The 15,267-nt window shown below is 45.6% G+C and overlaps 1 protein-coding gene across 1 annotated transcript; it reads left to right on the top strand.

The window, feature by feature from the left end:
* The first annotated feature begins 2,462 nt into the window (after positions 1–2,462).
* On the top strand, positions 2,463–6,141 carry Marcks (myristoylated alanine rich protein kinase C substrate). The gene is made up of 2 exons (XM_057762798.1): positions 2,463–2,954; positions 4,651–6,141. Exons 1-2 carry the CDS (start codon positions 2,853–2,855, stop codon positions 5,491–5,493), a joined length of 945 nt encoding a protein of 314 aa, XP_057618781.1. The 5' UTR covers positions 2,463–2,852; the 3' UTR covers positions 5,494–6,141.
* The last annotated feature ends 9,126 nt before the right edge of the window (positions 6,142–15,267 follow it).

Below are 15,267 nucleotides of genomic sequence, written 5' to 3'. Positions count from 1 at the left end.
GGGGACAGAAAAGGGGAGCAAGATCTAGAGATTGCTCAAACCCTCTTCCCCACCCTCTCTCCTGGGGACCACCAGCTTTCCAACTACGCTGGAAATGTACTTTCTTATCCAAAGGAAATCACGTCTTCAGCTACAAAGTAGGGACCGCGGAGTGGGGGCGACACGACAGCCTGCCTGTTTACACTCGTTTGCTCGCTCCTACGCTGCTGCTGGGACCGATTGGCTCCCTCTCTCCCCTGACGCTCTACGGCCACGCCCCGGCGCGGCCATCTGCTCCGGGTGGGTCCCGGGGTCTCTAGCAGACCCATTCCTACCGCCCCTCCCTTCGAGTGCATCCCCGCCCCCACCCCGCCTGGCTCCGCCCCTTCCCCCTCCCGGCGCCGCGGGCTCCGAATCTTCCCCGCGGTTGCCTGGGAGACGAGCCGATACCAGGCAAATAGGCACTGGAGAAAGAAAAGGGGGTAAAGCTGCACGGCAGCCTGTTAACAAAGGAGCCATAAAAGCAGCCCCCGAATGTCTGGGAGAAAATCTGAAAGCGGACTAGCAATCACCCCAATTTAAAACCGGAGGGGAACTCAGAGGAAGGGGCAAGGTTCCCGTGGGGGTGGGGGGACAGATTGGCTTTTGAGTATTTGAGAATCTCCTGGATGGTGGCGTTGGATCAGCCCAGTTGGCTTTTCAAGTTGGAACTGCTAATGAGAGAGATTCGCGTCCATCCTGGCGGCTGGGGTCTCAGGCCAGGCCAGAAGACTCCCTTACCGGTGCTAACACGTTGGTTGGCAAGATGTATTTCAACGGAATGGTCTTTGCAGCTGCTCTGTGGAATATGACTTCGGGATGGACTAATGTATCTAAAGGAACTGGACAGTCAGGAGATGGAGCTTCACTCAACGATGTTCCGCTCAGTGACTGTCAAACAGCACTCCAACAAAGGGTTATTGGCTTGAACCAACTGTCCTTTTCACTCAAAATGTGACCTATTTCCCTACAATGAACAGAAAATAAAACTGTTTGACAATTCCGAGCCAACACCAAGAGAAACGAACCATTCCCTCCACTGTGGGCCTCCATCGTTCACGATGCACGGTCACTAAATGCAAACGACAAAAGATGGTTTGGATTTTTCATGAGCGAAATTATGGGTGGTAGAGGAATGTTTACTAGGTTGCACCCTCTATTCCCTCTCCCCTCCAGTAAATTAAATCAGCGCCTTGTCTTTGACACACTAACAGCGTCTGGTGCTTCGGTGGTAAGGGGTGTAGTGACCTAGAGAGACATCCTACACAGCGCTTCTAGCCCGAGTTAGACGTGGAGTCTCCAGGGATTTTCGTGCTGTCTCTGAACCTTGCAGGCGATTTCTTCTGAGACTCGGAATCGGTCTTTTAAAATTTCCTCGCTGCTGCCTCCGTTCCAGGAGCACACTCGCTGCTTTGCACACACACACACACACACACACACACACACGTTCAAAATGAAAGTCCCTCCGACGTTGGCAGCCGGCTTTGAAAACAACCCTGTCGACGAGAGTAGCAGTCTCCCAACTGTAAATGGATTCTTGCATTCAAGGCGCTGTCTCGTTTTATCTCAGAGGAAATTCATTATGTCGTTTCATACAGTGATAAAACGCAAGCAGTTTCGATCGTCTGCAAATGGTCCTCACAGTGTTTGGTGGGAAAGTGATCGCTAATTGGAATAGCCGGTGGACGCGATTTGAGGCGCTCCAAAGACCAATCTCAAAATATTTTATTTCACGCCTGTGGGAGAGGGAAAGGAGCATGGCTTAGGCTGTTTGCTGCTTTGGCATTTCCCACATCTGGCCTACAGACCTAATTCCAACTGGAGATCTCGCTAGATGAAATTCGATATTCGTGGTTTAAATACCTTTCAGTGTGGGACGATTTAACAATTGCAGCAGTTAAAAAAAAAAAAAACCAGCCAAAAAAACCCCAAAAACCTTGCGCACTATCTGTGAAATCCATATGTAACGCGAAGAAAGAAAACATGCTACGCGCACACAAATCCTATCCATTGTCTTTAACACTTGCATACACACACATACACGTAAACACACGGGAAGATGGGGGAGGGGAGAGAGTGGCGAGAGACAGACACGGATATAGACCGACAAGAGTCAATACGAGTCAAGTTAAAGCTTTCTCCGCCCCCATCCATAAGTACCCCCTCCCGTGTTAATTGATTCCAAACAAAGCAAGCCAATCAAGAGATGCATGATTATATTCAGGCCGTGGGAGACGAGAAGCACGTATTTTTTAATTGATTTATTTATTTGGAGGACATTAATTCTCGGTCTGAGGCTGATTTTCAAACCGTTTGCAAAGCGCGGCTCCATTGTTCGCCCGGAGCGCAGGCCCCGCCCCCTGCTTTGTGTGCGGCGCGCGGATTGGCCAGCGCGCGCGGGGGCCGCGTCAGCGCCCGCGAGCCCATTCATCTGTGCACTTGGGCGTTGGACCCCGCATCTTATTAGCAACCAGGGAGATTTCTCCATTTTCCTCTTGTCTACAGTGCGGCTACAAATCTGGGATTTTTTTTATTACTTCTTTTTTTCTGAAAAAAAAACTACACTTGGGCTCCTTTTTTGTGCTCGACTTTTCCACCTTTTTCCCTCCCTCCTGCGCTGCTGTTTTTTGATCTCTTCGACTAAAATTTTTTTATCCGGAGTGTATTTAATCGGGTCTCTTCTGTCCTCCTCGCCACCCCCACCCCCTCCCTCCGGTGTGTGCGCCGCCGCCGCTGTTGCTGCTGCCGCTGCTGCTCGCCCCGTCGTTACACCAACCCAAGGCTCTTTGTTTCCTCTCTTGGATCTGTTGAGTTTCTTTGTTGAAGAAGCCAGCATGGGTGCCCAGTTCTCCAAGACCGCAGCAAAGGGAGAAGCCGCCGCGGAGAGGCCCGGGGAGGCGGCTGTGGCCTCGTCGCCTTCCAAAGCAAACGGACAGGTAAATTCTACCTGTGGTTCTGGGCATTTCTTGGTTGTCTTTCTCTAATCTGGACGCCTCTCCCTCTCGCTGATCGCGCCCGAGGCGCATTCCGGGGAGAGGAGCGTGGCCAGACCCTAGTTTGAAAGTTGAATGGGAGACGATAGCCTAAATTGTCAATTTTTCATAGGGAGGTTACCTCCCCAGCCCCCACCTCAAAGTAGTGGTTGGTTCCTAAGGATACTGGCGAATTCTTGAGTAGAGGGGAGGAAGAGTGATAAATCGTCTAAAATGGCGTGGTTTGGAGATAGGCTGAACGTGACTAGCTAGGTGACCCCCCCCCCGCCCCACATACACACACACACACCCCTTCAGGTTGCGTTTGTGTTTGGGGCCACAGCGGTGTTTGGGTGGCTCTCATATTTATTGTCGAGATGGAGTCGTCTTTGAGATTTCTGGTGTGGTTGTGTGTGTGTGTGTGTGTGCGCGCGCGCGCGCGGCGCGCGTGTATGTGTGTGTGTAGGAAGGGGGGAGCCAACGCGGATGGCGGTGGAGAAAGGCAAGCTGAGAAGGCTTATTGTATCCAGAGGCAGTGTGCCCTAGGTTCTAGGTTCTTGGAAAGGTGGCTGCTTAGAGTCGGACAGGCAGTTTTTCCAAGTGCCTTTCGATGGGTCTGTTTTGTAGCTGTGTAATTACACACCCATACGACTTTTTAAATGCTAACCCTAGTGTGCTGGGAATCCTCCGTGGGTTATTAAAGACCCTTTCCTGTCGGCCAAGAGGGTGCAGTTCTGGTGTTTTGGTACTGACTGTTCGTGTGAGTGGCACCTCGGCCACCCTTGGGGACTGCCCCAGTGCTGTTGCAACCCAGGCAGAGAGAGAGAGAGAGAGAGAGAGAGAGAGAGAGAGAGAGAGAGAGAGAGAGAGAGAGAGAGAGAGAGAGAGAGCCATGGTTGGGTGGGCTAAAGAGGTCGGCCATGGCTGGCTGCTTCACAAACACCAGGCACCCACCACGCCTCTTTTCCTAGAGCAAAGGCCGTGTGGCTTTCGCCTGATCTAAATCGACTCGGGGCAAGACCGGCTCTTTCAAGAGGCTTTAAAGCCGTTCAAAAATGCAAAAGGAGCTGCCCGGGCGCGCCCCGATTTGCAGAATTATGGGCGAAGGTGGGCGTGGAAGCAGGGCCGAGACTTCAGAAATAATGGGTTTCCCCCGGCCCTGCTGGTTTCAGAGCTTCGGAGAGGCCGACCAGCAGCCACCTGAGCTTTGTTTGCGGACTCCCGGGCTGCACGATCCGGGCTCGGGGCCGCCTCGGCCTGCGGGCAGGGCCCAGCTAGGCAGGGCGGGGTGGCCCCGCCCCTGAGCGCCGGTCGGCCGCCCGCGCCCGGCTCGGTGCGGTGGAGGCGCAGCGCCCCCTGCCGGCGCCGAGCCCGGGACGCGCGGCTCGAGGCCCTGGGGGCTCCGGTCCTTCCAGGCGGGAGGGATGGGTAACCTGCTGCAAACCGGGAGAGTGGCTCGCCCGGGACTAGTGGGCTCCTCTCCGAAACCCCGGGAATCTGGGCACCCGGTGTCCCTTCTCCCGCCGCGGCCAGCGGGCCACGTGCCGTCGGGCGGCCGGGTCCCTTCCCAAGCTGGTCCCGGGTGGGCGGGGACCGCACTGCCTCGGCCGCTCCAGGTGACACTCTCGGTTTTTTGTTTTTTGTTTTTTCTGCCCCGCAGGAGAATGGCCACGTCAAAGTGAACGGGGACGCGTCGCCCGCGGCCGCCGAGCCCGGCGCCAAGGAGGAACTCCAGGCCAACGGCAGCGCCCCGGCCGCCGACAAGGAGGAGCCTGCGGGCGGTGGCGCCGCGACCCCCTCAGCGGCCGACAAAGATGAGGCGGCCGCGGCGGCCCCCGAGCCGGGTGCAGGCGCCGCCGAGAAGGAGGCCGCTGAGCCCGAGCCCGCCGAGCCCGGGTCCCCCGCCGCCGAGGCCGAGGCCGCCTCCGCCTCCTCCACGTCGTCGCCCAAGGCGGAGGACGGGGCCGCGCCGTCGCCCAGCAGCGAGACCCCGAAAAAAAAAAAGAAGCGCTTTTCCTTCAAGAAATCCTTCAAGCTGAGCGGCTTCTCCTTCAAGAAGAACAAGAAGGAGGCGGGCGAGGGCGCTGAAGCCGAGGGCGCCACCGCCGACGGCGCCAAGGACGAGGCGACAGCTGCGGCGGCGACCAGCGAGGCCGGCGCGGCCCCGGGGGAGCAGGCGGGCGGGGCGGGCGCCGAGGGCGCGGCGGGCGGAGAAGCGCGGGAGGCCGAGGCGGCGGAGGCCGAGCAGCCTGAGCAGCCCGAGCAGCCGGCGACACAGGAGCCGCCGGCCGAGGAGCCATCGGAGGCCGCGGGGGAGAAGGCCGAGGAGCCCGCGCCCAGCGCCGCCGCCGCCACCACCGCGGGCGACGCGCCCTCTGCCGCCGGGCCCGAGCAGGAGGCGCCCGTCGAGGAAGCCGCGGCCTCCGCGGCCCCCACCGCGTCGCCTGAGCCGCAGCCCGAGTGCAGTCCGGAGGCCTCCGCTGTGCCCGCAGCGGCCGAGTAAGCGCGAGCCTCTTACGTCATCGAAGAACTTTTCCCTTCGTTTGTTTGTTGGAGTGGTGCCAGGTACTGGTTTTGGAGAACTTGTCTACAACCAGGGATTGATTTTTAAAGATGTCCTCTTTTTTTTTTTTTTAATTTTACATTTTTTTTAGCAGCAAATTTTGTTTTTGTTTTTTTTTTTAGCCCCCTTTCCCACAGATCCCATCTCAGAGCATTGTTACCACCATTCCGACAGGTCGAGGGAAGTGTAGACAGCTTCCTCTGCCTTCTTTCTTCTTTCTTTATTTTTAATTTTTTTTGCATCAGTATTAATGTTTTTTGCATACTTTGCATCTTTATTAAAAAAATGTAAACTTTCTTTGTCAAATCTATGGACATGCCCATATATGAAGGAGATGGGTGGGTCAAAAAGGAATAGCAAATGAAGAGATAGGGGCCACTATGGGAAATTGAAGCAGTGCACAACATTGCCAAGATAATATGCCACTAGAAATGATGGTGTAAAGGCTTAGGGTTTTTTGTTTTTGTTTTTTAAAGAAAATTATTACGATGTATTTTGTGAGGCAGGTTTACAACACTACAAGTTTTGAATAAGAAGGAAAGAGAAAAAAATAAAAACACCAATACCCAGATTTAAAAAACAAAAAGATCATAGTCTTAGGAGTTCATCTAAAGGATAGGAACTTCTTGCTTATCTCATGTTAGCTGTACCAGTCAGTGATTACGTAGAATTACAAGTTGTATAGGCTTTATTGTTTATTGCTGGTTATGACCTTAATAAAGTGTAATTATGTATTACCAGCAGGGTGTTTTTAACTGTGACTATTGTATAAAAACAAATCTTGATATCCTTCAGAAGCACATGAAGTTTGCAACTCTCCGCCCTGCCCATTTTTGTAAAACTTCAGTCATCTTGGACCTTTTAAACACGAATTTGAAACTCAACCAAGCTGTGATAAGTGGAATGGTTACTGTTTATACTGTGGTATGTTTTTGATTACAGCAGACAATGCTTTCTTTTCCAGTTGTCTTTGAGAATAAAAGAAAAACAAATCTTCAGATGCGATGGTTTTGTGTAGCATCTTCGTCTATCGTGTTTTGTAAATACTGGAGGAGCGGTGACCAATTGGGCGTAGAGCTGGAATGTAACTTTCCTTACAGACATTGCTATTCAACTCCTGCTTAAGGTGTTCTAATTTTCTGTGAGCACACTAAAAGCAAAAAAATAAATGTGAATAAAATGTACAAATTTGTTGTGTTTTTTTATGTTCTGAGACTGACGTCTAGGTCTTAGGTTAATTTTTAGGAAGACCTTGCATGCCATCAAGTACATTTGGTTGTGGTTTCTGATATGACGTTTTTCAAGCTCTGAAATCATAAATCAGCGTCAGATTACATATGTAGGGAGATCTACTGTGTCAGTTGTTACCACGTATCTGCTTTTAGTTTGCATTTAAAAGTTGACAATTACTTTTGTCTGTAGTTATAGCATGCCAGATTAAGTCATGTAAGACGAAAGTGGTTCGACCCTAAGACTAGAATGTCTTATGAGACTATTTCATAAACCATTTTCTTGTCATGCAGGTCCAGAAACTTAAATTGTTTGATCAATCCAAGTGTTGAGTTTAGGCTGCACATAAGTCATGAAAAGATGGCCGGACATGTTTAAATGTTGGTGATATGTGACCTGCTAGTGTAAGACTTAGCATTTGGCTAATTTTCAAATTATTGCCTAAATGATGTGCTACACTTTAAGAAATAGGTTTCTATATGGAAGTAATGGTGTTGAATAGACAGCATTGTCAGTGTATGGGCCATCTGCATAGCTGCAAGCTTTTTTTTAAATCAGTTGTCAGCATCTTGTTTTTCAAAAGGAAAAGATGCTTCTTTACATATTAATTACTAGTTTATTTTATGCTTTTTTCCATCTCATAACTCGATATTTTTACTGGACCCTAACTGATTGAGGTTATGGCTGTTGCTATATTAAATGCAAAATAGTCCACCTGTTGTGCTGTTCTTGAGCAGGGTGGGGTTCAAGATAAAGCTGAACCACACCTGTGGTAGCACCTCAAGATTACATCATATTAATAAAGAATAATAGCTTAGCTTTTCGATAACGCTCCTATAATTGAGATGACGGAACACATTTAATGGTTCCTTTTCTTCCTAAACACCCTCCCCACTAATGAAACCAAGTAACATTTGGAAAGAGGAAACTTGATCCTGAGTTTTGGAAGATTAAAGTCAAACCTGGTAACCAAAGGACTGATTTGTGGGTCTTTCCCACTTTAACCAACTTGTTTGAAGATCCCTAGTTGGCCAAGTATGGTGCCTGGCATGTCGTAGGACTCAACTGAAATGAGTTTTGAAAAATAACTCCTGAAGTGATTAGTGAAGAATACTGTGTAGAAAATGATTCTATATTGCTAGGTTCTTTTAACAGCTGGGGTTTATTAAGATGCATTATTTTGATTTTAATCACTGCCTAAAATACTCTGGGTGGTATTGATGGAGTGGCGGATTTTCCTCCAAGTGACTAAATGCAATTTGACATACTTTTCATCCAAAGTTTTGTACATCCTGTTGTTTTCTAATGGAAAAAAATGTTAATATGGCTTTTTTGTACTACTAAAAATAGCTTTGAGATTAAGGAAAATAAATAACTCTTGTACAGTTCAGTATCGTGTTATTAAGTCTGTATTAGCAGTGTGGACAGTGGCATTTCTGTGGTCATAAAACACTTACTCTGGATTATAATCATCATTTGATCCGATTCCTATTGCTTGTAAAATAAAGTTTTACCAACTGATATAATCAAGCCTGCTATATAGGGTGTTTTACAAATTCTATTTTTAATTCAAATTTAGAGAAAAAATCAAGAGTTAAAGGTGTTTAGGATTTTTCAAGAGACAAGCTTGATACTGTAATTAGAATGGAAACCTTATTCATTGAGTTATTGAATAAGTCAAACTTAACAAGTCATTCCTGTTTTTTTTCACAAACGGATATAAATTTAACAACCTTGCTGATCAGGTGAAGGCGTTAGGGCACGGTGCTTTCTGAAGCGTTGTGTTAGTTTGGTTTCCTGATGGGACTCGGGTTGGTCTTGAACTGACAACACTCCTGCCTGGGCTGGGATTAGGTCAGGTACCACCACCATGTGCAGCTGAACTCACTTTAAATAGGTCCCTTAGGAGTTGGTACGAGTGCGGTGTATAGTTAGAAACAGCTGTACTTAACCTTGAAGATGTAACGATTGGCGGTTAGAGTCGCCGGTTTTAATCATTCACTACAAATTGAACATCTCGACTTCCCAGCCAAGTGATGGTACTCAAAGCACTTTGTAGCAAACAGAACTTAAATCCATGGATCTTTCAGTTCCAGGAATTTCAGTTGGAGTACTTGAAATGATGCCCAAGAACGTTATTCTGAAAACCAGAAGTAGAGAGACTATGCGTGAATTTCAACAGACTTGATTTAGTCTTTATTTTTTAATGCTTAAAAATAGAAGCTTCAAATAAGGGTGTAATTGATTAAACCAGTGGGGTTATCTTTTTCCCCTTGCATTTTTACCTTCACTCTAGTTTTAGTTGTACGGACATCAGAGCAAAACTGGAGCCATTTTTTTCTTTCTTTTTCTTTTCTTTTTTTTTTTTTTTTTTTGTCTACAGTTTCTTCAATACTAAAAGCCTTTTTGAAATTCTCTTCGTTGTTTGTAGTTCTTGCTTTTGTAATCCAAATGGTAATTCCTAGTTTGATCCGCTACTGAACTAGGTGACAGTGAGTGTCCTGCAAACAGCCTTCCCTGCACAGTGGAAGAGTTAACATCGTTTTGGGAACTGTTTTAGATGATAGCCATTTTTATGAAGAAGTTTAAAAAAACATTTTGAATTTTAAAAGCCTCTAACGAGTAAGTTCTGGGATCCCCAAAGCAGAATCTCGTTTTTGTTTTTTGTGTCTTTTTTGTTTGGTTGTTTTATTTTTAGAGGTTTTTTGTTGTTGTTTTCTATTTTTTCAGACAAGGTTTATCTGTGTAGCCATGATCGTCTTAGAACTTGCTCTGTCAACCGGGATGGCCTCAAACTGACCAAGATCCATCACCTCCTAACTGCTGGGATTAGAGGTTTATACCATCTCTACCCGGCTCATTTGCATATTTTATCTGTGGTTCATTTTAGAGAAGTGTTTACACTCTATGAACTTTCTGACCCTGTGTTGGAAATGTGAAGAAACACCCTTTTACACATGTTTATTGCGTCCTCAATGTTCATTATGGAATTTGGAGGAAATTATAGGTTCTAACTCCACATTACAACGAAAACAGCTCTCAAGTATCACAATAGGAACATTCCATGTAATCATTTTTTCTGTCCTTGAGGGCCTAAATACACAGCAAAATGGCACGGTATGCTCCTGGATATACAAGGAAAAGATGTAAAATCATCTTTGTAGTAGAACATTTCAGTCTGAAGGATTCTGTTGGAAGACCATGTTGCCGAGGCCGCTAAATTAGCGTTTGTGTCCATCGCATAATGCCGGGCCATGTTGAGCATGTTCACGAGTCCACCAGCCGCAGCAGGCCTTGCTACCGACTGCCTCTTCCACCTACTTCTATCATTTTGCTAGGGCTCTGTATCCTCAAAGCTGGACTGCAGGAATACCCCATGTCGGACTTTTGACTCTTGTTCAAGGGAAGTAGAACCTTGCTTGGGTCCCATTCTTCCTCACACGTCCTACCTCCTGCTCATTCCTCCCAAACGGAAATTCAGGCTCCACAGTGTCCCAGTGTGGAACAAAGTGCCTGAGCCATGGCATTTACAGCGACAACTGTGATTTACTTTGAGGGTCTAGGAGCAGTGACTTTACATGGTGAAGATTATTTGCTGGAGACAATCAGAATGAAAGCAACTGAGAATGTGATTGAAATGCTGTCTTCTTTCTCCTGTCTTACCTGTTTTCTGCCCCACCTTTTTTTTTTTTTTTTTTTTTTGAGATGAGGGTTTCTCTGTAGACCAGCCTCATTTCAGGCCTACAGCAGGCTCCTGAACGCTATTTTCTCCATTTTAATGCCTTAAGCTTGTTTCTGGAACAGACATTATTTATTTTTGAGTTTTCAAGGCAGTGTTTCTCTGTGTAGCCCTGGCTGTCCTGGAACTCACTTTGTAGATCAGGCTGGCCTCAAGTTCAGAGATCCTCCTTGCCTCTTGAGTTCTGGGATTAAAGGCGTGTGCCACCAATGCCCAGCTAAAAACGGACACTGTTATTCCAGTATATCGAAGCAGTTCCCAAAGTTTCCACAGATGGCCTTAGAAAGTCGTTTAGAAGCATACAGAAGACGAGCTAACCTGGAGAGTTTAAGATTTCCTGTTCTTCAGATTTTGAACTGTTGTTCTGCCAAGTAAGAAGTTAACCGTAGATTACCAGGGTTCTGCAGGCACAGACTCAGTAAACTGGATTTCATATAATTTGGAAAATGTTTATGTTTGGAACATGTGCAGAGATTTTTCTTTATTCCTTAAATAATGCAGTGTAACAATGCATTTATACTGTACCAGGTATTGCGTGTAATTTGGAGAGAATTTCTTCTGGGTGTGTGTGTGTGTGTAGATGATGTGTGGAGTGGGGGCAATTCATGTATAAAATTAGCCTTATTATTATTATTTTTTTAGTGTGCGATGTGATGTGGAGAAATCTTCCATGATATAATTTAAATGATAAATGAAAATAAATGTGTGGCATTTCTCTCACCCTTTAATTACTGTAAGTCTAATTATATTTGAATGTTACCCAAATTTATCAGCATAATACCTTCTTCTGTGTGTGTGCTGAGAAAAATGGAGTGTACAAGCCTGGGGAACAATCTCTAGCCACTGGGCACATATGTGTTAGGGGGAGGCAGCATACTTGTTGCTCAACAGGCAGTGCTGCTGACCCGGCAAAATGTTCAAACTTTCGCCATGAAAGCGCGGTGGCAGTGTTTGAAAAGATGGCGAACCTTCTAGGGCCTGGTGTCGTCTACAGCAGGATTAGCTGGTGGTGCTGTGTAAAGAAGTTTGGGATGGTTGAGCTTAAATGATCATGAGATTGTATTTCTTTCTAAATAAGATTCCAACAGGAGTCCCATATTTTAATGTTTTTAATAAAGTGCTGAGCTTTGAATGAGGCAGTAGATAGTTTAAGGTAACATTTAGAAGGAATTCAAGACATCTGGTAAGCTTATAAAGAAATAAACTTATGGAATTAATCAGGCTATATTATAAAATATTATTAGGTGGAAAATTAATAATGTATCATTTTCCTCTAGTCTTTGAGACATTAAGTTCATTAAGTTTCAACAGTGCAAAAATATGTTATATGCCTGCTGATGTTTTAAGATTTTTGTTACATTTAATTTACTTGTATGCACGTGTGGAACACATGAAAGGTGGGCCATGTGTGTGGAGATCAGAGGAGAGCATGTGGGAATCATTTTTCTCCTTCCGTCATGTATGTCTTGGGGCTAGAACGCAGGTTACCCCAAATGCCTTTGCCTGAGTCATCTTGCTGGCCCACCTCTTGGCTATTTTCAGAGGTATAAGTAACTGTCAAGACTGTTTTTCATTGCTGGAGATATGGCCTTGGTCATGTAGGGAGGAACTTCATCCCCAGTCCTGTTTCTTTTTCCATTGTATTTTTGAGACAATGTTTCTGTCAAAATGCCTAAGGGGCCTCAAACTCTTGATTCTCCTGCCTCAGCCCTTGGAGTAGCTGGGGTTATATAAACCATGTGTCACTGTTCCACCTCTTGAACCTTTAAAAAGGAGAATCAGTTTAATATCCAAAACCAGTGTGTGCGTGCGTGTGTGTGTGTGTGTGTGTGTGTGTGTGTGTGTTTGACGTTTTTCTTTGTTTTCTGAGACAGTCTTAGGTAGCTCAGGCTGGCTTCAAATTTTCTATGTGATCGAGGCCCGATCCTGTCCCTACCTCCTGAGTGCTAGGATTATGGATAGGCACAACCATTCTGAGCTGATGCTAATGCAGATTGACCCCAGGGTTCTACCAACTGTACTGCAGCCCTAGTGTTTTTGACACAGGTTCTTACTCTATAGCTCAACTTGGCCTTAAACTCAGTATTTGGAGTTCGGGGTAGCTTCAGATTCCTAGATACTGGAAATACAAACCTAAGCCACCGTGCCTAACATATATAACTTAGTCTAGAAATGAAATGTACCAGAACTCTAATGCAATAAAACTAACTAGGGTTTCTTCCTCCAAATATAGTGAAATCTGCTATGACTATCTCTTGAAAAATTACATTTTCAGCATTCTGGTACATCAAACAAGGATTATTTCCATTCTTAGTGATGAAGAACTTAATTTTTTAAAATATTTATTTATTTATTATGTGTACAGCATTCCTTCCATGTGTGCCCGCAAGCCAGAAGGGGGTGTCAGGTCTCATTATAGATGGCTGTGAGCCACCATGTGGTTGCTGGGAATTGAACTCAGGACCTCTGGAAGAGCAGTCAGTGCTCTTAACCACTGAGCCATCTCTCCAGCCCGAAGAACTTAATTTTACAATCAGTTAAAGTATTTAACTATACCAGTGTTGGTCAGATGTTTCCATGTTCTTGGCCTTTTATTCAAGGAAATGACATAAAAAGCCCATCCAGATTTGCAGAAGTAACACAGAAACTTTATTTAAAACAAAACAATAGAAAAGACCCAAATATATTGTCGAGTGTAAGGGACTACATGAGTAAAGGTACTCACAGGCCTAATCTGTGGTTGGGCTTCCTTTTATGGGGTCCAAGGTGAGGAGTTTGTTCACTAAGGAGCACAGTGGGAGTGGTTTTGACAGATTAGGTCGTATAATCATTTTCTACCAATATTTCCCCCCTCAATGCATCTGAAGTTTAAGCACATATACTCCCAAGTATGCAGAGCCACAAAGTGCTAACTATATGATTCTCACTGAAGCTAACTTTGAGACAGTCTTGCTGTGCGTACACGCTTTCAAAACCAAGAGGCTAGATTAGCTCTCCTACTCCTAGACCATGATGTATTGGGAATATATTTGAATAGAAATTATTCAGGTTTGATTGTTGTCAAGGGGAGAGAAACATATGACCTTGTTCAGAGAGAGGAGTAGGTGTAGCCCAGGTCAAACGATGGTCTAAGGTTGTTAGGTACATTATTTAGAGACAGTTATGTATGTACATGTGTGCCTAGTGTGTGCAGGTAAAGGAAAGGGCTGTTAAGTACATGCTTAGAGGAGAGTGAGGATGTAGAACCCAAACCCACCAGAACCCCCTGATAAACTCTTTCCTGTGCTCGCCTGCCTCGGCAGCATCACACTAAAAACTGTTTTTGATTGTGCTAAAAGTATACCCAGGGCCTTGTCCATGCTCCCTGCCACCAAGCTGCACCTGTCATCCATAAAGAATGTTTCTTTAAAAGTGTATTTACTGAAGCTTAAAACACAGGGGAAAAGATTATCGAAAACAATGCAGCTTTAACCTTTTTGTCCAGATCGAGGAGACAACCATTAAAACCAGTTTCATGCAGCACGCATCCTCTTTTTTGGATTCCAGTTCTGTCACTTAACGTCTGTCTGTAAGTAGTGTGTACAAATTTCATTTGTAAACATATAAATAAATGAGGCCTATGACTTCTCAATGACATTATTAATATTAAAATTCCTAGGAGAAATTTTCTCCTATCTTCAGTTTTGTTACTTTCCCCATTTTTTAGCTGAGGTCTTGTCTTTGAACACTTCTTTAAAATTCTACAGAGCTAGGCATGGTGGCTTGGCCCTGCAATCCTATAGCAGTGAATTGGAGGCTATTCCGTACTACATAGTTAAACTCAATCACAAGACAACAACAACAAAATAAATAAAAATAAATTACAAGAGCAGTAATTGACAGCAGGGGATAGTTCAATGACAAAATGCCTCCCTAGCATATGTGAGGCCCTAGCGCTGAGTTCAGTCTCAAGTACTACCAAAAGAGAGGGGCGGGGAGGAAGACACACAGACTGCACCACAGTTGAAAGAGATTCAGATTTGGTTAAAGGAGCAACTTTTAACCAACATTTGATTCTCTGGTGTTATTTATATGAATATCATGAGTTAGATTTTTAAGATTTTTTTTTTTTTTTTTGATTTTCGAGACAGGGTTTCTCCGTAGCTTTTGTTTCCTGTCCTGGAACTAACTCTTGTAGCCCAGGCTGGCCTTGAACTCACAGAGATCCACCTGCCTCTGCCTCCCGAGTGCTGGGATTAAAGGCATGTGCCACCACCGCCCGGCCATTTTTAAGATTTTTTAAAAAGACATTGTCCCGTGTATTCCATGCTGATCTTGAACTTGGAATGTAGCTGTTACAGAGGAATTCATGGTTGCTTTTTACATTCTTATTCTCAGTCTCATTAATAAAAGAATTTGAAAACAGAATCAGAGAGAAAGTTAGAGGACGAATTTGTGAATGTGAGAGAGAAACAGCAGGGCAAGCAAGCTGCAAGTCTGGGTAGTTACAGGCTGGGGGGACAGAAAGTCACACCTGTTGAGATGGAGTTCACAGAAGCTGGCAAGTTTCTCCACAAGCAGCTGTGTGGTGGAAGGGGACGGCTTCTGGGAAAGGAAGAGGAAACGTGTTCAGGCCTTTGGTCAGTACCTGAAAGGGAGCCGAAGAGAAGGAAAAGGAAGAACATGCTCAATGCTGGACCACAGATCTGCATTCAGAGAGCACTCCAGATATTCCAGAGAGGGAAGTGAGCTGAGGGAGTAGGCTT

The sequence above is a fragment of the Chionomys nivalis genome, chromosome 2 (assembly GCF_950005125.1).
Source record: "Chionomys nivalis chromosome 2, mChiNiv1.1, whole genome shotgun sequence".
NCBI lineage: Eukaryota > Metazoa > Chordata > Mammalia > Rodentia > Cricetidae > Chionomys > Chionomys nivalis.
The sequence above is the reverse complement of the archived record's forward strand: the minus strand, read 5'-3'. Positions and strand labels throughout refer to the sequence as shown.

Bases quoted from the DNA above. Each gene is read 5' to 3' on its own strand.
- Marcks (XM_057762798.1), top strand. From the start codon at position 2,853: ATGGGTGCCCAGTTCTCCAAGACCGCAGCAAAGGGAGAAGCCGCCGCG. The intron at 2,955-4,650 runs GTAAATTCTACC...TCTGCCCCGCAG, and splicing joins CTTCCAAAGCAAACGGACAG to GAGAATGGCCACGTCAAAGT.